Consider the following 21,166-nt stretch of genomic DNA (forward strand, 5'->3'; position numbering starts at 1 on the left):
TGTTACTGTGGTGGGAATATTTTTCCTCATTTTAAAGGAAACAAGGAAAAGTAGCAAAATGGTTTTTAATATCTTATATCTTCAAAGTTCATTGACATATTTCAGAAGTTTCTACTTTTTTTTTTTGCCTTTTTTAATACAGAAGCTATTTTTATTTAACAATGAATTCCCTTTATCTGTCTTACATTAAGTGTTCTGTAGCACTCCCATCTTCCCACAGTTGCTAAATATTATCCTTATGCATATCTGAAATTGTTTATAATTGGGATACTAAAATAAGAGCCACTAATAAAAACTGTAAATTGAGGAGGGTCTGTAACTCTGTAACATATACACATTCTGACATGATAGAAAAGAGTTATGAGGACTGTCCTACCACAGGTTTTGTAGTGGTTGTCATCACAGACCATGGAAGCGTTGAAGAAAGCAAAACCTGCACACCTAGGGAAATACACACACAAAAATGAGAGCATTAACAAATTGCATATTCCCACTGCAGGTTGAACCAGTTCTAACTGGAAATCACATATTTGCTGTTCTGCACGTTTTGCTTATTTGCAGTACTGTAGCTATACAGGCTTGTTTAAAGCATTTCATTTACTGATTCATTCATCAATTTTATTTAGTCATCTTTATATAGATAAGCCTTGCAATTTAGTCTAAGTTTTAAACACTTTGTTTACAAACAAGAAATTTCAAGTGTTATACCTCAATCAAAAAAATGACAACTGTACAATTAAAACATTGGCATCCATCTTCCTTTTCTACCTCTTCCCCCAACATTTATGCAAAGTATTTAGGGGGAAAAAAAATCCTATGTCTTATCAGAAATGAGTAATTAACTGTAGGCACTTCTGACAATTTCATATACAACTTTGTTGTATTTCTGTACATGTGATAATCTGGGACTGGGAACACACAGACACTGGAATAAACATGACTTCTGTCTCAGCTATGATCTCCAAATGCTGTTTATCTATATCTTGACTTTAAATTGCTTGAGTGTCAAAGAAAATCACACTCATGAAGTTCAGACAGACTTTTCTACATTAAAAAAAAATCAGTAAGAAATATTCAAAGCCAATGGAAATACTTCTGTTGCTTGCAGCAAAACTAAGGCACCCTCAAATAAAAGAACACTAGTAGGAATGGTGGTGTACTAAAGCTTTTGGGGCATGATGTTTTACACAAAACAAGCAGCAGGGATTAAGGAATAAAAACAACCTTCATTAGTCGTTTGAGCATATTATATATAATGTCTCTATTAGGTGTTTGTAAATTGATTTCAAGCAACAGTGAGGTTGCTATTAATCAGACAGGCTTTACTAATAAATGTCATCCACTAGCATAATACCCATTGAAAATTACCATATGAACATGTCATAAAAGATTTGTTGAGAAAGAAAGAATAAACACAATTTTGGCTGGTTTCCAGCTCCTCCATTTTAAAAGTATTGATACCTTTTTGTGCAAAGGGATTTATTGGTCATTTGTGTTAGGGAAATAAAATTTTCTTGTAATCTATGTTTTACCGAGATTTTATATTTGCCAGGAGTATGGTATTTCAGCAAAATCAAACAGCAGTTGCATGTATAGGACATATTTTTCTCATGGATCCAAAAGGAATATAATTATTAATTCAATTAAAAAACAGGCTGTCCTATTAAGTTTCTTATGTCAAACCACATTAGCCCAGCTTCAACCCTGCTTTAAGTCCTTAAAAGTCAATAAAGAGATACCAAGAATAACTTTTGTTTACTATATTGATTAGTATTGTAATATCCATTGCTTCCTCTGAGAATTTTCTAACTTCATCCATCACATTGGAAATTTTATAAAATCTGATTGGTCCACTACTTCAAAGGAAAAAGCAAAGAATCCAATACTCCACATTTCTTAAGTGCCCCAAACCACCTGAGCACTTTAAAATAATATTGGCTTGAAATTCTTCACACTTAAAAAAAAATTGTATACCAGGCATCCCTTTACGTTTTAATTCCTAAGCCCCTAGAAAATAGACATCAAACTTCACTGTCAATTAAGAGGCTAGAAATTTATTTTTCACAGAATACTGACAGTTCCAGATGACCCTGAAAACTTGTGAAATAGATGTTTAAGGGAAAAAACAAACAAACAAAAAATACCAACACACCAAACACCTAAATTGCAGTAAACTCACAAAAGCTCACAGCATGAACACCTCAATGTATAAATCAGGGAGTTTGCTATACAGCCTTCTAAAAATCAGCAGGGACTGAAAGGTAGGATACAGACAACATTCTGTAGAACTCTAAAAGTTTAGATTTCGGCAGGATCTGAAGGCCCAACCCTTTCTGCAGTGTTTCAAATGCTAGCTACCAGCATTAATGTCCAGCAACCAGCTATTTTGAGCCCCAAGATGACTCTTTCCAAACCAAAGTATAGAGGAAAAAAGTAGAAACTTAAGGCCTGAAGAGGGTTTGCATTTGTGGAAAGAGCTTTCCATGATGCCTTGATTATTTGTGAGAGCAAAGATGGGAGGTTGGAGGACTCCAGAGGATGGTTGCTGTGAGTTCATAAGCATTTAAGGGGTTAAAAATAGTTCTCCGTGTATTTATATAAGTCATACTTCTCTGACAGTGAAAAAAGGCACACATATAGATGACCAGCTCAATCTGAAAATCTACTGCTCTTGAGTTTAGCAACATAACATTCTTCCTGTGTTACACTAAATCAAAGAATGTGATTTATGGTAGCTTTGAGTCAGATAGTGTTATAGTAACCCTAGATTGTTATGAAAGATACAACAGTCAAATACAAAAGCATTTTTTCCAACATGATCAGAACATTATAAAGTTAATAAAACTTTTTTTAGATTTTAGAACTATTTCGTGTATCAAATGAATAGTCTTCAAATCAGAATTTTTGAAGACTTTCATTGGAATAACTTTTAAAATAAAAAGGTTTCAAAATAAAAAAAAATGAGTGCAATTGCTATTATTTGTGTGGTAAAGCATATAGATTGCTTCATTATATACCAGATGGAGGGTGTTCTTCTTCAGTGACTTCAATTCTACATAAACTAGTTTATATTTTCTTTTTGATAAAATATATTTTGTATGTATTTGATTGCTATAATCAAAGCTGAAAGCCACAAACACATACATTCTCATTTCCAGGCACACACCAGAAGTTCTGTGTTATTCAAAGAGTTTCCATTGTGAAAATGGTCCCCAGGGGTTTAAAAGCACAAGAGTTAAGGGTGTAACTGCTTTAGCTCTCAGTAATCTAGTAAGAATAAATGAAAGCAGGGAAACTGCCAGCAAAGCCAAATGTTCCAGATGCCCCATAGCTTTATTCCCGAGATGGATGTTTTCTAATTGCTACTCACACACAAGCACTTAATAGCAACAGCCTTTCTTGTGGTGAAAAGTTTAGTACAAAGATCCATAGAACAACTGTCAGAGTTTACTGGCCAGTCTTCTAAATCTTTGTTCTAATGCCAATTCTTTTACTTTTATATTACATTTCAGCTGATATCTTTCTTTTTGGTTCACAAGCATACATGAGTTAATAAGTCTTTATTGTTCCAGGAACTGGAGAGATAACCATTATTATCCACATCTGCTGGAACACACTGAGTGACTCGGCTCTAACTTGCACAACAACTAGAGTGTAAGTTAGAAATCTGGAGTCAGTCTTTCCTAATACTGTTCTGCCTCAAGTCTAATTATTGTTCTTCTTCTCTTGATCTTAGGGGATCTAACAATGGCTGAATACTTCAGGTCTTGGTAACTTTTTAGGACATTTCCAAGGAGCTAGAACACAGAATGAAAAGACTGTATATATCCAAAAAGAGCTGAGTATTTTGGTGACATTCACACCTGACTTATTCTGCCTCTACAAATTACGTTCAACAGCTGAAAGATGTAAATGAACACAAATCCTACACACTAAACATTTTTAAGTCAGCATCTTTACCGAAGATTAATTATGACAATAGTGCATATACTCACCAATAGCAGCTGTAAAGTACTGCTCAATTTCATTGGGGGTGAGTGCCCTTTCCCATATAATGAATTCATCAAATGCCCCATTGACATAGCGCTTAGTCTGATCCCCCTCTGTCCCAGTCAGTAGATTTGCACTGGGGTCTCCATAATCATAGAAAACTTTCCCATCTGGATCGGTTGTGTTTAGAGTTCCATTGACATAGACTTTCAGTCCTTCTCTTGATTTCCAAGTAAAGAGAATATGAGTCCAATAAGGACCTGCAAAACATTAAAAGTCACAGAAAAATCCATTAATCAATTGCATTTAGAGTCTGTCCTGTTCAGTAAGTTTTTGCTGACTTGTGCAGTGCTCCAGAGCTGTATAGGAAGTGCTAAGAGTGAATTATGGAATTCTGATGTCATGTATATTAATCTTTATACCCATGGGGAAGCCCATATATTGGCAGAATTCCTGTTAGCTTTTGTCTGAACTCTTACTTGGGCTCACTGCAGTTTCATAAATTACACTTGCTAAATATTATTGGCCAAGATTGGAAGTCTCTTCAATACTGTCTCAAAACTCAGGTCAGCAAGAACTGCATAAAGACTGTAAGAACTGGAGAACAAGCAAATAGACTAATTAAAAATTGTCACAGTTTCTTTGTTATACTTGAGAGGCTGAAAATATAATATTAATTTTCACTTGGATTGGATAATCCACAAATGCACAAACTATTCTTGCCATTTAGCAGTTTTTCTCTTAAAATAAGATTTCTAAAGTGATGTATTAATTTTTATAAAACTCTGATATGACAAGGTGGGAAAGTGCTATTTTACCAATGTACAGGTAGCCAAATAAAGGCAAGAAAAGATTTAGTGATTATTATTGGTATTACTAGAAGACTAGAATTTGTTCCAGTTCACTAGGTGATACCACTCCCCAGTAATACATAGTTTAGATAGAAGCAGTAAGATATGTGATATACAAAAATTATTAATACCATGCCATGGCATAAAAAACTTGACACTCAACAGATAAGAAAATGACCAAAGCACTAAACACCCAATTAGATAGTTACCAAATAAAATCTTAATTTAGGAGGCAGTAGAGGACAGCACACGTATCCAGTTTTAGAATATACTGGGAACTGTCAGGGATTAACCTGCATTCTTCACTCATGTTTCCATCTAAGCACTTACTAATCTACTGATGTCAATAAGAATTCCACTTCAGAAACAACTGGAAGTTGGGTCCAAGGACTGTTACTGAATGGCAAATGCTCTGTTATACGATATCACTGTTTTTTCAGTTCATACTTTATCTCTCCCCACATCAAGAGATTTCTTAAGCACAGAGCTCTGTAGCTATTTTTATATATCCACTTCTCTTTCCTGAAGTTGTGCTCTCACCACTACATCTCTCTGCAAGAATAAAGTAAAATATAACCCCAAAAAATGAATTTAAAAAAATTATAAACTTTACCTGGTGGGCTAAAGCTTGCTTTCCACTTCATCATTGCATTCCCACGGGTGTAAAACTCCACTGAGCCTTCACCTTCATTTGAACAGATTTTGAAACCACTGGAAATTACTTGTCCACCAGATGCAGGGAGAAACTTAGCCTGCTGGTCTTGAGTCTTCCAGAAAAAGGAAAATGTTACGCCTGATGAAAGCAAGTGAGAGGAGATTTTAATGAAAACAAACAAGTGCAATTCAAAATTTCCAATACTGTAGCATACAAGGAGTGGGAATGCTTTTGAGGACAGATCATCTACTAGCATAAACAAGGACAGCATTTTTAAAATCAACAATGCTCTAACAGTTTAAACCAAATAAATATCTCTTCCCTGGTTTCACATCACACGTGCAAACCCAGGACATAGTAGTAACCATTGCTTCCTGAGTGCTTCTATCAGTTAAAACTAAAGTTTTTTGAGCATCAAAAAGTCCTTTTTTTCTTACTGACTTATATTTCCATCCCCTTTGTCTCAACTTTCCAGTTTCCTTACCCTTCTCATCCCCCCATGATGATCCCCTTTTTCTCCTGTGATCTTCACTTATTTCACAACACAATATGCTCTCATATCTCCATATCCTCCAGGAGCATCTACATTCTTTTTTGATGTTCACCAAATGCTATCAGAGCCAGAAATAATACACTGATTGCTTCCAAGCTACCAATGCACTAACTGGCTGCCAGCATGCCCATGCTTATTGAGTAGAATCCATTGCTATCTACAGTTTAATTCTTCTAAGCATGTTATTACCTGTGTTTTCACACTTCAGTGCTCCAGTAATTGCTGAAAGCAGAGAACTAATGTAAAAGAAAGGGACAGTGACATACGCAGAGCCACAGTCAAAAATCTACACCTACCTAAAAAACAAAGAATTCTTCCCAAAATGCAAGCACAGTCTTGCGAGTGCATATGTGATTAACTTTGTCCACAAGTAATCCTGTTCACTTCACAGTAAATTTTACTATTATACTGCAAAATTGAAGAGCTTTTCAGATTGCACATTAGTGAAGAAATATGATTTCTCTAAGATAGCTTGTTTCTTTAATAAAGGTTACCTCAAAAGGCTTGACTGAAACACAAGTAGCAAATCAAACCTCCCTTGCACTTCAAGTTCGTAACGGCTCTGCTGTAGAGGTTCTGCAGTCAAACGCAGTTATAAAGAAAATGGTTCAACTAAACAGCTCCTAAAAATGTTCATCTCAGAATTTATAGTACAAAGTGCTAACAATAAAATCTGAGGTCTGAGCAGGTTGAGAAAAAGTTTATGAAGTACAGAAACAGAAGAGGTTTTACCACAAAGGATAATAATGAACTAAGTTGGAAAGGACCCTGAAGATCACCTAGTCTAAACTGTCTGCTCAAAGCAGGGTCAATTTCAGAGCTAGATCTCTCTGCTCAGAGCTCAGCTGAAATTTTAGTGTCACCACGGATGTAGATTGCACAGCCTCTCTGTGAAAACCATCCTGATGCTTGGCCACTCACATTGCAAAGAAACTTTTTTCCTTAGATTTAATCAGCATTTCTTGTGCTACAAGATGCTTGTGTTGCCTGTCACATTTTCATTGTGCATCTCCAAGATTATTCAGCTCCACCTGCTTCTATAATCAACCATTAGGCAGCTGATGACAGCCCTTAGCATTCTTTTTTCTTCGCGGTGTAAGGCAAAGTCTCAGCCTCCCCCTTACAAGTCATTTTGTCCAGCTCCTTAAGTCATCTGCTGGACTCACTCTGGCTTGTCAGCATCTCTTTTGTATCAAGGGACAAAAATGGGACATAGTACTTCAGATACACTCTCAAGAGCACTGAACAGAGGGGAATAATCACTTCCCTTAACCTGCTGACTATGGGCTTTTGACATGTAGTTAAAATATCTGTCTGGATGATTTTATAGTTAGCAGTTCTGCAGGTCACCCAGGCAGTGTGACCTTTGACAATTTGCTACCAGATAGCCCAGCACAAGTTAATGAAGCCTTCAAACTATTATGTACATTTCTTGTTAAAACTGTAATTTTTATATATCTTTCATAATTTTATGATTAAAGATGGAAAAGCCTCAGGCAGCTCACTAGAGTCATCAGAAATATTCCCCCCAACTGCCCTCTAGAACATAAATATTTTATATTTCACATATTCTTTTTGTCACATTAACTTAGCAGAAAAGTTAAAAATAATGTTACTGCTCAATAAATAATTTAACTATGTAGTATCTTTATGTCTAACTGATCTTTCTGGTTATCCTTATGATAGCACCCACCAATCTACATAATCTACACACTATTCCCTAAATGCTTTATACATGATAAAATAACCATCATGGAAATGCTAATTGATAATCATTGGCCTCCTAGAAATCAATTAGTATATGAAGATCATCAGTCTCAGTTTGCCAGATATTGATGGATATGTGTTTAAAGCTATCAATGCTGTGAACTCCAAACTAAAGAATTTGAGGTCTGTTGTAAGCAAGTTATAATACTTCCATCAGCAGATAAGCCTGAGTTCATATTTCAGCTTCTTTACCACACCCATAACAGGCTGAAACACTGTTCCAACCCTTTCCAGAAAGCCATTCATCTCCCTTGGATCTGCTCATCATCCTTCACCACCCTGGTGCAAGGGCCACCAGGGTTGACCGTGTTAATCTCTTACTGCTGTTAATGCAATTCCCCTGTCAAAGGAAAGGTATACCTTCTGAAAGGTATGGAAGTACTGTTATTCCTTCTTTACAGGTTGAGAGATGAAGCTTAAATGATTTAGACAGAAAGACTAAGTTATACAGCAAGTCTGCAGTGGAGCTGGTCTCCCCCCATCTTTGACTGTCTATCCTACTGGACTACCCTGTAGCTACGGATCATCCTGCAGCCATATGAAAACTGTGGATCTAAATCCTCCTTATGACCACTTTCATTCATTAAATGCCAGAACCAGAAATAAAAATTAAAGTAAGGCACACAACAAACACACAGCTTCAGAAATGCTATGTTGTGCATAGGGCTGCTGTTTAATTTATTTTTTTTTTATTTAAACTTTGTATATGTTGACTAAATCCAACTTCTCCTACTGTGTTGAAACTAATGATTAAGAGAACATTCTCTTGCATCTTTACAAATGTTTCTTTTGACTGAAAATGCCACTTTAATGAGCCCAAAACTGCTTACAGAAAACCATTGTTTAAAAATTACTTGAGAAAGAAGGAAGGTGGGGGAAGAATGTTTCAACATTTAAAACACAAGAAGAATTTGTTTTCTCAAGTCAAAATAATAGTTCTGAAATGTTATTAAATTTAGGCTAGGAAAAAATATTGGGATTTTTGTTTCAGGGTTTGGAATACTTCATCTGAAAAGATGCCAAGATCGTTTCAGAAAGCATTCCCTGCTTAAGTGTACTTAACACGAGTTTGACACAAATGCAACCAACAAACATCAAGGGATGTTTAAACAATAGTAAGCTTGAATAAAATTACATTTTATCATTGCCACAGGTTTCATCTGATTCAGAGAAAAACAAAGACATTCTTTTTAGATAAAGGGGTGTTGTTTTTTTTCTTTTTCTTTTCTTTTTTTTTTAGTATCTGCTACAGTGATTTAGTGTTTATTGTTTGTATGATTCCTGTTCTTCACATTTTATCTGCTGAACATTTCAGTGTTTTATGTTTTTAATGTTCTTGTTTGTGAGATACTAGGAGTGCTCTGGTACTATAAAAATAATTTATTCTGATTATTATATTATACTATAGATGTAGAAATAAAATGACTTACTGATGATTTTTATTTCCCAGTGGTTTGAAAAAAGTATTAAAAGATACAGCACGTATCAGAAAATTTGCCTACTGTAGGATACTGAATTACTTTTTTTAATACTCTCACTTAATAGCCATGTACCATCTGCTCTCCAAGTTTCTCCTACTTTCTTAAAAAGTTAATATACAACTCTTGCCATAGCAGTTAAAAAAAAAATAAATCCTATTTCAAGTAATGTTACCCATTTGAAGAATGGCCTCAATCAATAAAAACAAGAAAATTCAATGTTAACAATACTGCTTAAGCTTAGGGACTGCTGGAGTTTATGTATAGAAAGCCACCATTTTCCATTGATCCTTCATTTCTACTGAATTTTAAATCTCCAGTGAATGTTTTATGCTAGTGACTAGTTGTACATTTGGTATGACAATCATATACAGGTTTAATAATCTTCTGTAATCAACACACTATTTGTGCTCCCATATTCCATCTATCATTTTGTAACCCTAGCTCAAAAAGAAGAAAGGGGAAAGAAATAGAACTAAGATATTTAAGCACCTATGAGAACAAATGGATTCCAAGACACCAGAGACTTAAAAATTTTGTTATCTTCAAAGATAAATGGAAAAAAAAACAACAAAAAACCCCCAAAATTCCTGCTAAGAGGCCACACTGAAAAACTGTCTCCTAAATTTGAAACTTGTAGGACTTCTTTGTCAGAATGCAGTTCTTGTAGGAATTAATCTTGGTGACACAGGTAACATTTTGGACACTGTAAGCTTATTTCTGTTTTTGTTCGAATTGATTATACCATATGTCATTGATCTGAGTAGTTCGTGATTAGTTTTAATTTAAACTGCAGTTAGAAAAGATTAAATTTTCATCAAACAACTCAACTGTTTTAAAAGACAGGAAAAAAGTGTCAAGCTAGAATTTGATTCCAATGAGGAAAGAAACAATGATTATTGAATTACATATTTTGACAGCAAAAGAAAAGCAAATAGTAATTAATTAATTTACTCACCTTCAGGTCCACAAACTTCCGGATTACTAATGCAAGAATTTTGATAGCTTCCAAAGAAGAGAAAGGTAACACCTTTCTTTTCAGTGACGTAAATTCCTTTGTTCACCATTCCTTCTACAATATCTAAAGGAAAAGCAAATTACAGTTTAACATTTATACAAATCCAAACTTTCTGGAAACATGATTTTAACCCACTCACACACTTCATATGTTTCTCTTTCCCAGCTATAGGCTTGCTTTGTTGTTTTGTTTATTTGGTTTTGGTTTTTTATTTTAGTTTGATGGGATTTTGTTGGTGGGGTCTTTGGGGTTGTTTTGGGGTTGTTTTTTTTAAGGAACCATACAGATAACTCTCTCACGTCAAGTTTGAAAAAATTATAGTCATATCCATCACAGATTCTTGATTAACTAAAACTGCTTGAGAGAACCCATACACCCAAAAATAATTATTTCAAAGTAATCTGAATATATCTAATGATTTTCAGAGTTCTAAATACCAGCACACCATAGACAACAGTCTTACTGTTAGCCTAAGTTAGTGAAGAAATTATATAATCAATCAAAAATGTAACTAAATAGGGTTTTTTCATTTTTTGAAAGGGAAATTTTGTGATCAAAAGTCATTTTTCATTTAATTAAAAAAAAAATCAATGAAATGTACTTTACAAGCTTATTCAAAAGGCAGAAGCATATATCCTTTTCAGACGTCCTTTGGTATGGCACCATTGTCATTTGGAAAGGCTATTTCTTTGTCTAACATGGACAATGACTAATTGTATTGTGATGTGATTGTGATTTTCTTGTGATCCCTCCTAAAGAAAAGCACTGTTGATTCATCTCCTCCTAGCTAAAGCACATGAGCCTTCTTAATACTAAGAAAGCATGATACTCGTTTCCTATAGGAAACCTCACTACGGTCTGAGAGTCCAGGTGATAGATGATGATGAGAAGTTAATCTCATTTGTCCCAAGATAAAAAGGACAAATTTTAGCAATGAAGACAATAGGAAATCACAATCAAAAAATTACACTGTGTTAAAAAGCCTGAACACAGAATATTGCCATCATCTATTTCTGAGCAGACAGAATGTAATTGTTCAGTTGGGAATTTCATGTTAATACCATTGTTTGTGATGGCATTTCTGAAAGGATTGTGAAGATTCAGAACCTTGGTTTTAAGATCCTTTTCTATAATTCCTTCTGAAAAAGTATTAGGAGAAGAGTTGCTCCAAGGGAAACACCCGAAATGATAATACAGTCTTTTCCTGCTCTGAGGTGCAGAAATTGCCAGGTAGTTGCTGGCTGATATTTGAAAATCTAACAAGACCATAAGGGGAAACAAGGAAGGCACATATATTGTCTAAAATATGTAAAGGGTGGGATGTAAGGGACTTTCCTCTGTATTTATCACTGTATATCTGTTTGACTTAACAGAAGCCTTTTCCACAGCACAAATCATGCCAAAGATGCACAGTCAGTGCTAGGGACAGACCATCCATCTTTTTAGAGTGATAATCACAAATACTGTTGTTACTGCTTAAAGATGGTGCATCCCTTTATGCAGTGGGGACATGGGCAAGAAGGCATCTCATTTTCAAACTGTAGACAACCATCAGGTGCGAGGACAGCAGTCACAGTGCTGGCCCATCTGTAGAATAACACCACTCAAGGAAACAGCAATAGCATGGCATAGCCCTCAGTGAACGTATGTCCAAATATTTTCCTAGGTAATCCCAAATCTCATCACAGTTTTCATGTATCTTCCCCTCCCTTTAAGGAAGAGTTCATCAAGTTCTGTATTGAATTGACAGATAAAATTTAGTTTCTTTTAAAAATTTGAGTATGTGTTACGGAGTGAATCGAACATTTCTAAGTTCTTCTTGAGTCACTTGAATTTTAAGTTAATTTAGTCAGAATGAATTCCATAAGATAACACATTTCTGTTTCTATAGCATTTCCTTTGCCATAGGTGTCACTCTTATTAATGTTCATATTGAATTTATCTTATTATGTGAAAATTATGCAAATGGTCTATAAAGCAGATAAGAAAGGACTGAAAGGAATTAGGGTCATTTGAAGTTCATTATTAAGAGTTCACATTTGCCAGCATATTTTACTGTTAGAGTAGAACAACAGTGGTTTAAATATTATAATATAACTCTCCTAGTATCTGAGCAGCCCAAGTGACAGCTATACCTTTTCCATTCTTCTCCTTAGGTCAGATATTCCAATAATTAAATGTGAGTTAAAACTTAATTGTAAAGTGCACAAGAGGTCATATTTCAATTGTACCTACAGAAATCTAAATCCCAGTGTCTTAAATTAAATTACTTTAAGCTTATGCTGGTGTAGATGTAACTAGTTTCCAAGCTGTCAGGTTTCTGCCTGGAGAGTTGTAATTGTCTGTTCTTTCTTTTGTCTCCTGGTGTGTTGATGTTAAAAAAATAATAATAATATTAAATCATTAAAAGGACATCTATATGCAGATTTTTGCTTGCCTGTTTTTTAAAAAAAACAAAACCCAAAAAACACCAAATATGTTAATTGAAGATGTTGTGATTGACAAGATCTTACTTCCAGGCTTTGCAAATTTGCTTGCATCTGTCTTTCTTAATGTGTCCTTTAAAAATTACTATGAAATGGTGAAAAACAGAGAGCTTCTTTTTCCTTTTAACCTTGAAAGACAAGAAAAAAAAAAAATCAACCTATTTGTTCTTATATGTTCCTCTGAAATGTCATTTCTGTTTCTTTTAAATCTTAAAACAAATATTTTAGGTTTTGGAGGGCCATTGGGGCCCACCCTCCCATGGGCTGCTTAGAATGGGGATGCCTCTCCCTGTTGTTCAGAGAAATTCAGGTAACGTTGCAGGAGTGCTTTTTCAACAATGTATGCCAATGTAAGCATAAATAGACCTTTAGCACATGACCACTTTAACCAAATCAGTGTTAACTTTGAATCCAATGTTACAAGAACCATCCAAGCTTGACAAATGCAGAACAAAAAAATATGTAAATCCTCACCTACAGTTGCAGAGAAGTTAGAGTAGGCAGAGTCATTGGTATATACAAAGGTAGAGTTATGGGAAGGAAGCACAGTGAAGTTGTGGATTCTTAGAGCTGGGTGGAACAACAAAAGAAAATAAGCAAAACAATGAATAAACACAATCAGTAATGAATTGACCAGTTCATATCTCTCAACATAGCACAAATCACAGATGTTTGTCAGTGGCCTTTAAAATTATCATACAACTACTTCTCCCAAGGACTTGTATGCATATGAATGTTACAGTCTTTACACAAGTTAAGTAAATGCAGTATCATGAAAACATTTTTTTTTTCCTTTATGCTAACTGAGAAGAAAAAACTATGAAAAAATACAACTGCAGATGAAGGGCTCTGAAATAAAATCATGCTGGCAAGGAACTCTGCAATTAAAACAAAAATAATCATACTAGTGCAAAAGCTATGGGCGATTCCAAGTCCCATGTCCAGTTCCAGACTCAGCAGAACAAGAGAGACATGGACATACCAGAATAAATACAGAGAAAGACCGAGAATGCTGGGATTGCTCAACCTGGAGAGGAGAGAGCTCAGGGATCTTATCAATGTGTATAAACACCCGATGGGAGGTGTAAAGATAGTGCCAGATCCTCCTTAGTTGTATCCAGTTAACAGATAAGAGGTAATGGGCACAAAGTAAAATACAAGAAATTTCATCTAAATGTAATTAAAAAAAACAACTTTATATCTGGCAACAATTTTTTTTTCCTTATTTTGATAATTTAACGGTATCTTGTGCACTATAATTATTTACCCTGGGCAGTAAATAGAGCTTGATACAAAGCCCATGAAAGCAAATAGAGAGAAATTGATTTGAGATTTAGTCCAGCTGAGCTCACAGAAGGGAAAGGCAAATGCTCTTAAAAAAAAAAAATGCACACAAAAACCTCAAGTAAAAAATGCATGGAAAATAAGGAGTCAGAAGAAAAACCTGAACATGGCCACATCTTTTTTATTTGCTATATTTTTCACTCTTTGTCTTCAATTGCTTCTATTGCTGAGACAAACAAAAATTAATTTGCTGACACTCTCTTACACAACACAAATGCTTTGAGAGATATAAATCTGGCTTCACACACAGTGACTTCAACAAATAAAATGGATTAACATGATGGACAGATTATGATGCTTCAAAGATTTAAGAGGAGAAACATGGAATGAAAATAATTGCATGATATGATGAGTGGAAAAACAAGAAAGACTCTAGCAATAAACAGAAGAGTTGTGTAATCAGAATGGTATCAAAACCAAGCAAATTGTCACCTGCATTAGATTAAAACAATAAAGAAAACATCTCTTGTATATCAAAGTCAAATATCAGAGAGATAGATAAAACCTCTGCTGGAGGCAGTCAAAATAATATCTGTGTATTATAAGACACAATACAAGCAACTGAGCAGAATTTGAACTATCCACTGCAACATTAAGGAAAGAATTCAACATCGTCAGAATCACACTGTTGAGAAAAAGCCTTTTGGCTACTGGCATATTCTGCAAATAATAGTGAGACAAAGTCCTCCAAATTTTTTCAGCAAAGTCATGCAGCTGGCTCATTTATAAAGTTATTTAACACAATTTCATAATAGGAGTCAAATTGCTCATGTGAGCCATTCTCATTCCTGTCAGTGAAGGTTTGTAGGATGAGGATCTTTATATGTTCTGCTTTATCTAAGATACTACTGAAAAGATTTCTGAATTTTGCTGGAATAACATAATTTAACATAACTTGAAAAACAATCTAACATCAATGGCATTTTTCCAAGAGCTATATTTTGTATATTGCTTTCAAGCACTTTCAAAACAACTTTGTTGTAACATGATTGCCAAAACAGTGCTAGATATGGAGCACTTTCCTCTTCTTGAAACCACGTGAAGTCCAGTGTCAGAAAATTGCTTTAACACACTGTTAGAGAACTCATATGGTAACTTTTTGTAAGACAAATTATTATTCTATTGAAGTCAATAGGAATGCTGTCATCAGCCTCTAATGGGAGCAGAATATTGCACAGATTCATTTCTGGTCAGTCAATTGCATTCCTTCAAGAAACTTTGTGGAAAGATGGGTCAAAGTTTAAGTGTGACATATTTGAACACTTCTGGAAAAAAAGGTTTCATATATTTATGCATCTTTTTCCCCACATAGGAAGAGAGACTGGTATTGTCATTTTTGTGTAATAAATAGCAATAACTTTGCACTTTTGTAACATTTTTCATGTAAAGTTGTAAACATCTCTAACTCCTGATTTAATCTTCTGCAGTGTTCTTTCTGGGAAAAGATATCACAGTCACTAGTGGTAACACAGCAACTACCCCTTGTACTAGTACAACACAGTTTAGCTCAGCTGCCAAGGTGGTCAGCCATAGTGCAAGAAATACTGTGGAATATCCATCAGCTCAACTTGGAATTTGCTAAAATTCAGAATAGGGAAAAAAGTTCACATGAAAATTACTAACAGACCTTTGAGTCTCAGAAGGAAGGAGAGGATAGCTGAAAATTTCATCTGGAAGGAATGGCTCTGCAAGGCCATAGTGCTGTGATGGGTTACAGTGGTTTGGTTGAAGCTCCATTAATTCCATCACCTGCACATTCCCAGGAAGCCCCCACCACCCGTTTTGGTCCCGATATGAAACATCAGAACCAGAAAAAACTGCTGAATCCAACCAAACTGCCTTTTAATATCATTCCTTCAGTCCTGACAACTGACTCTTTCAAACCAGTGAGTTTTGAATTGGTTTGAAATGCAAATTCAAATTTGAATTTGTGAGAATTTTGAATTATCAAATCTCTCTTGATTTTGCCCAATCAGAAAAAAAAAAAACACAAAAAAAAAAAAAAAAAAAAAAAAAAAAAAAAAAAAAAAAAAAAAAAACCAAAAACCAAAATTGAATTAATTCTGCAATACTGCTTTTAAGGAAATACAAAAAGCAGATAAAAATGAGTAAGGAGCAATCAGATAAGAGCTAACACTTCTTTTTCTATAGATACTACAAGTAATTTTCAAAAGTGCATGAAGAATTTGGGCATTTCACTCCTTCCAAAAAGCAAAAAAACAGTAGGCATCTTCACTGCTGGTATATCTCAGTCACCGAGTGTATTAGTGCATGTTAAGCATGTGCCAAACCAACTAATAACAATGTGATTTCAATGACTCTTTGGATCATAAACCTTTTCTCTTTACAACCTTAACAATGCATAGACAGCCCATAAAACGTCTGAGAATACTCTATAAAAATCAGTTCACAAATACAATACCACTTGGACATTGGAGCACTGCAAAACATTAACTGAGAAAAATCTCAGCTGCTGTGGCACAAAAGCTAATCCCTGTCATTTCTCCTGCTCCCTTTCTACTTACAGACTGCCACAAATACTTATGTCATTGCCATTGTCAAGGAATCCTTTGTCTACCTCCATTCGTATCCCGAAACTCGTGAATTCCATCCACATCTTCCAATGGCCAGTAATGGGAAGCTGATGCGAGAACTTTGAACCCTTTCAAGAAACACAGATGAAAAGGTTATTAAATTAAGGACCAACAAGGAGTGTAATAAGTCTCCACAGAAGAGAACAATAAAGGAGGTCAGTAGGTTAAGATATTTTATGTAAATCAAACACAGCATGTAAGTGAGATCATAAATCAAAATGGCAAAGTAGATTAAATCCATATATCTGATTGACCACTGCAGAAAATCTGTTTTTAAAACGCAACTGATTTTTATTTTAATTGCACTTAGAACATGTAACAATCTCTGACAATCTCTGCTAGTGTATCAGGCAGCACTCGTTGAAGTAACACTTCAGGAGTCATTCAAGAGTAATTTCAAGATTTCATAAAATTTTAAACACATAGTGGATTGTACGAAGCACCAAGAAGGGAAGGCACAGGGAAATTATTAGCGTCTCTAGCATATTACTTCTGCTCCTGCCTCCTCCGTAGGTAACAGCTCTCCACTTCAAGGTAGTAGAAGATGATGCTAGAGAGTTCCCAGGAATCTTATCCTCTCTCCAAAACCCACTGGAAAACCAGTGCAACACCTTCAGGTTATATTAATCTACGGATTTTTTCACCTTTGGTCTTCTATGGAGAGACATAGTCAGACAGAGGATGGAGCAGTACTCAATGGTGGAGGAGCTGCAACGGGCATAAGAGTATAGGTGGCTGCACAGTTGTTACTGCAGAGTCAAGCCTTCCTGATGGCTCCAGATAACTCACCTTAACAGAGTCACATAGGAGAAGTAGCTTTAACAGAAGGAATTTTGTTTCCCAAGAAAAGGGGTTCCAGAATATTAAGCAACATACAAAAAATAGTTCACTCCTCCCCATACAGTATTAGCTGTTCCTTCAGAACCTTATCCACTACACCAAAATCAGAACAACTCCTCAAGGCTGATACGAACATTTTGTTTTCATAAATGTCCTCCTTAGCAACAGGTGGACAAGCTGAAAAAAGCAAAAAATCTACTGGTTTCCATTGGCAGATTTATCTGCACAGTCTAATTGAGCAGTTTGAACAGATTTTATGAGATATGACTACTCAAACTTGACTAGAAGCAGGCTGTCCAGAACAATAAAATTGTGTTAACAATTCTGTTTTAAGGATAGAGTATTAATAACGTAGGAAAACATGAATTGCAATTTCTTATTATCTTGTTAGCAGCAAGAAACACTGTACTCTCAAAATAATTTATCCAGCTGTGCTGAAATTAATGTATAATCTCTTACATCTAACTAAGTTTTAGAAGGTTGATATAGACATCATGAAATTTTACTGTGAATGCAAATGAGAACATGTTTTGCTCATGATATATCATTGTATTAGTTTGAGTTAATCTTTTCTTTGGGTGGAAGGTGGAATGACACAACAGACAACAGGGACAGAGAGAGTATTTATATTACACCGTATCTGTATTTCTTTGCTCTACATTTTTCATTTCCAAGCAATCTTTCAAGAACCTGAGGTGTGAAGCTGATAGAGATAAATTTGCTACAAACCACTTCAGCTGCCATACACAATACAAAATTCCCTGTGCCTAGTGTGCAAGTTAAAACAAATCACAAGCAGTGTCCCTTGACATTTACAGTCTATCCCAGACCTTCCTTCACTCTTGAGATCAAAACAGCTTGCCTATTTTATAATTATTCTATCATTTTAACGTCCTAGATAGAAACAGGATTTCTTTATCATGGATATGAAAGTACAAGTATGTTATTTGCATGCTTAAACTGCTTAGCCCACACAGTGAAGACCAGTTTGGTGTCCTCTGTCCTCATGGTACAGTTTCAGAGCAGTGACACAGAGAGAATCCCAAGATTTGTTTTAATAAGAGTGCAAAGCTGATTAAATTGCTAAACATCACAAGCAACTGTAGATCTGAGAGCACAGAATTAAAAGAAGCGCTGCATCTTGTGAGGACACACCAACTACTCAGACTAGCTTCCAAACTGAACTATATCAAAGATATCTAACAAATGATTCATAATCAATCAGGGTATATTATTGGCCTACCTAACTAGAAATGTTTGGAATTGTCATAGGGGTTTTCCTACAGAGAGGGAGCACAAGCATAAATAGATAAGATGAGGATGTCTTTGGAGAAATGAATGAGATTCTACGGCTATGCATTTCCTTTGAACACTTGGAAGATACAAAGGCACAAAAAGGAGAAAGCTACTGCCAACGTAAAAGAATAACGACACAGAATAAGCATGTGCAAAACCCAGTCTGAAAACTCCAAGCAACCCAAACTCAACTAAAACTGAGCATCAAACTTGTAAGGAGAAGATATGTTGTAAGAAGCTTACATTTAAAAGCTGGGGGAAAAAAAAGGAGGGGGAGGGGGAAGGGAAGGGAAATATATATACAGCAAAGTGAAATGCCTAGAGCTACACCGCACATCGGTGGCTTTCCCAGCTCCCAGTTCTGAACTATATAAAGCCATGCTGTTACTGCACTTCCAGCCAATCAGCCCTGAGAAGACCTCTGAGAACAAATACCCATTGCCTTGAATTCAACGTATACTTGCAACAGAATCATAGAATCATCCCTTCCAATAGGTAACTACGTTGTATTTGGAACAAAACCACAGGACTTGTTTACAGTCTCTTTCATATCCCAAAAGCATCGCTCGGGGTTATGCTTGCACACACACACACACACACACACATACTGTACTACAAAATAAATGTTGTGTAACTTGTCCCCTTATTACAGGAGGCTTTTTTTCCCCCCTATTGTTCCATGAGCTAGAAGCCAGCAATCCTCATCTATAGGAAATGAGACTGTATTTCTTTGGTTTTTGAGTGAAGGTAGAACAAAAGAAACTAATCAGGCTGAAGCTCCTGCAATAGCAGGCATGGCTTTTCCACATTGCTCTGTATTTTATTTAAAAAATAATTACATATGGTTAAAACTAAAAAGCTCAAAGCAATACATGAATTGGTAAAGCAGTAAAATTGTACTTGTACACCACCATGAGGCTTGAGGTTAAACTATTTATATAAACCACAGAATTCTGCAGTTACACACGCAGACCCCAAATGAGCTTTGAGTAAGTTTTTTTCTACATTGAAAAGAGATGAAAGATCCTTAATATGCTCTATAATCGATTTAAACTTAAGCATGAAGGCTGGGAGGAGAGCAGATGACTTGAAGCCATGCCAAAGTACTGCAAAGTATACAAGCTGGCATATCTAACTGTAAATCATTGAATTGAAAACACTGAACAGTAATACATTGAGGGCAAGGAAAGAAAATAGTCTGTGGAGAGGTCTGACTCAGAAACTCATGCCAAAAAAAAGTAATAATAAACAAACAGTGTATATAGGATTTTTCTACATATCAAATATAAGCCTTTTTTCTCCAAATATATTTCTATGCAGAGTATTTAGTAGGTAGGTTACTGAATTTAAAGTGACTGTGACAGTCTGCTACTTTAGACTTTATTACATTTTTAGTACAGAGCTAACATTCAAACGTAGGATCACAGTTTCTTTGGAGCTACTAAGAAAACTAACAATATAAACTGAAAAAGCAAATAAATATTTAAGCACATTGTCATAAAATGTAAATAGAACATTCCTTACCTGGATGTTTGGGTAGCTGGGAATAGTTTCCATACACCTGCACATAAAACATGAGACACAGTGAGGCAAAACTTGCTAAGAGGAATCCAAGTATAACTCCGTACTGACCATATTCAGAACATTACCTGATATTTGTACTGAAATAAAATCAGCAACGAATAATGACAAGAGAGCAGAGATAATAAATTCTCCATGGTCTATTTAAGGTTAAAAGTACAACTGAAATAAAATTCCTGTAAGATTTCAATCATAAGTTTTTCTTTGCTACTTTTTGTATTGAAAGGGACATTTTCCATGCAGGTTCAAAAAGTCTGTTCCTTCAGTGATGTCAAAATATCCTTCCAGATCCTTTAAGTAGTATTTGCTTGCTTCACACTTTGATCTCTTCATTTAACTATAAATAAATTACTGTGATTGGAGTAAAATTAAAATGTGCATCAGATCCAAAAGTTGTACTGCTCCATGGAAAGAAGTAAAAAATTCTGTTACAAACTGTGCCAAAAAGAAAAGATCTTGTTTTCAACTTTCCTCCTATGGTTGTCTTTTCCTTTCAATTACTTTCATGTTGTCAGAGATCTGAAGCCAGTTCTAGTTTTGCTAGCAAGAAAATGTACTTCCTTACAGCACACAGAGCATAGAACTGTCACAATTTCCTCAGAAACTGAGCTGAAAAGAGTTGCACACTCCTCGCTTGTACAGCTCACGTTTGCACCTCCATCCCAGATCTTTTTGGGTGGAGAGCAAGTCGGAGTGATGTCATGCTTTCTTCT

The 21,166-nt window shown here is 35.3% G+C and overlaps 1 protein-coding gene across 1 annotated transcript in view; it reads right to left on the reverse strand.

Moving 5' to 3' along the window:
• LOC104524697 (adhesion G-protein coupled receptor D1) overlaps positions 1-20,647 on the reverse strand; it is a gene marked incomplete at its 3' end in the record, with an annotated part of 31,445 nt that extends 10,798 nt beyond the window's left edge. The window contains exons 1-8 of the mRNA XM_029084859.1: positions 20,522-20,647; positions 20,397-20,433; positions 16,721-16,804; positions 13,273-13,368; positions 10,253-10,375; positions 5,455-5,634; positions 3,996-4,250; positions 377-441 (exon numbers count right to left, since the gene is read on the reverse strand). Coding sequence (XP_028940692.1) covers positions 377-441; positions 3,996-4,250; positions 5,455-5,634; positions 10,253-10,375; positions 13,273-13,368; positions 16,721-16,804; positions 20,397-20,433; positions 20,522-20,590 — 909 coding nt within the window. The remainder of the gene's footprint in view (positions 1-376; positions 442-3,995; positions 4,251-5,454; positions 5,635-10,252; positions 10,376-13,272; positions 13,369-16,720; positions 16,805-20,396; positions 20,434-20,521) is intronic.
• Between the last annotated feature and the right edge of the window lie 519 nt (positions 20,648-21,166).

The sequence above is a fragment of the Antrostomus carolinensis genome, unplaced genomic scaffold, assembly GCF_000700745.2.
Source record: "Antrostomus carolinensis isolate BGI_N321 unplaced genomic scaffold, ASM70074v2 scaffold920, whole genome shotgun sequence".
NCBI lineage: Eukaryota > Metazoa > Chordata > Aves > Caprimulgiformes > Caprimulgidae > Antrostomus > Antrostomus carolinensis.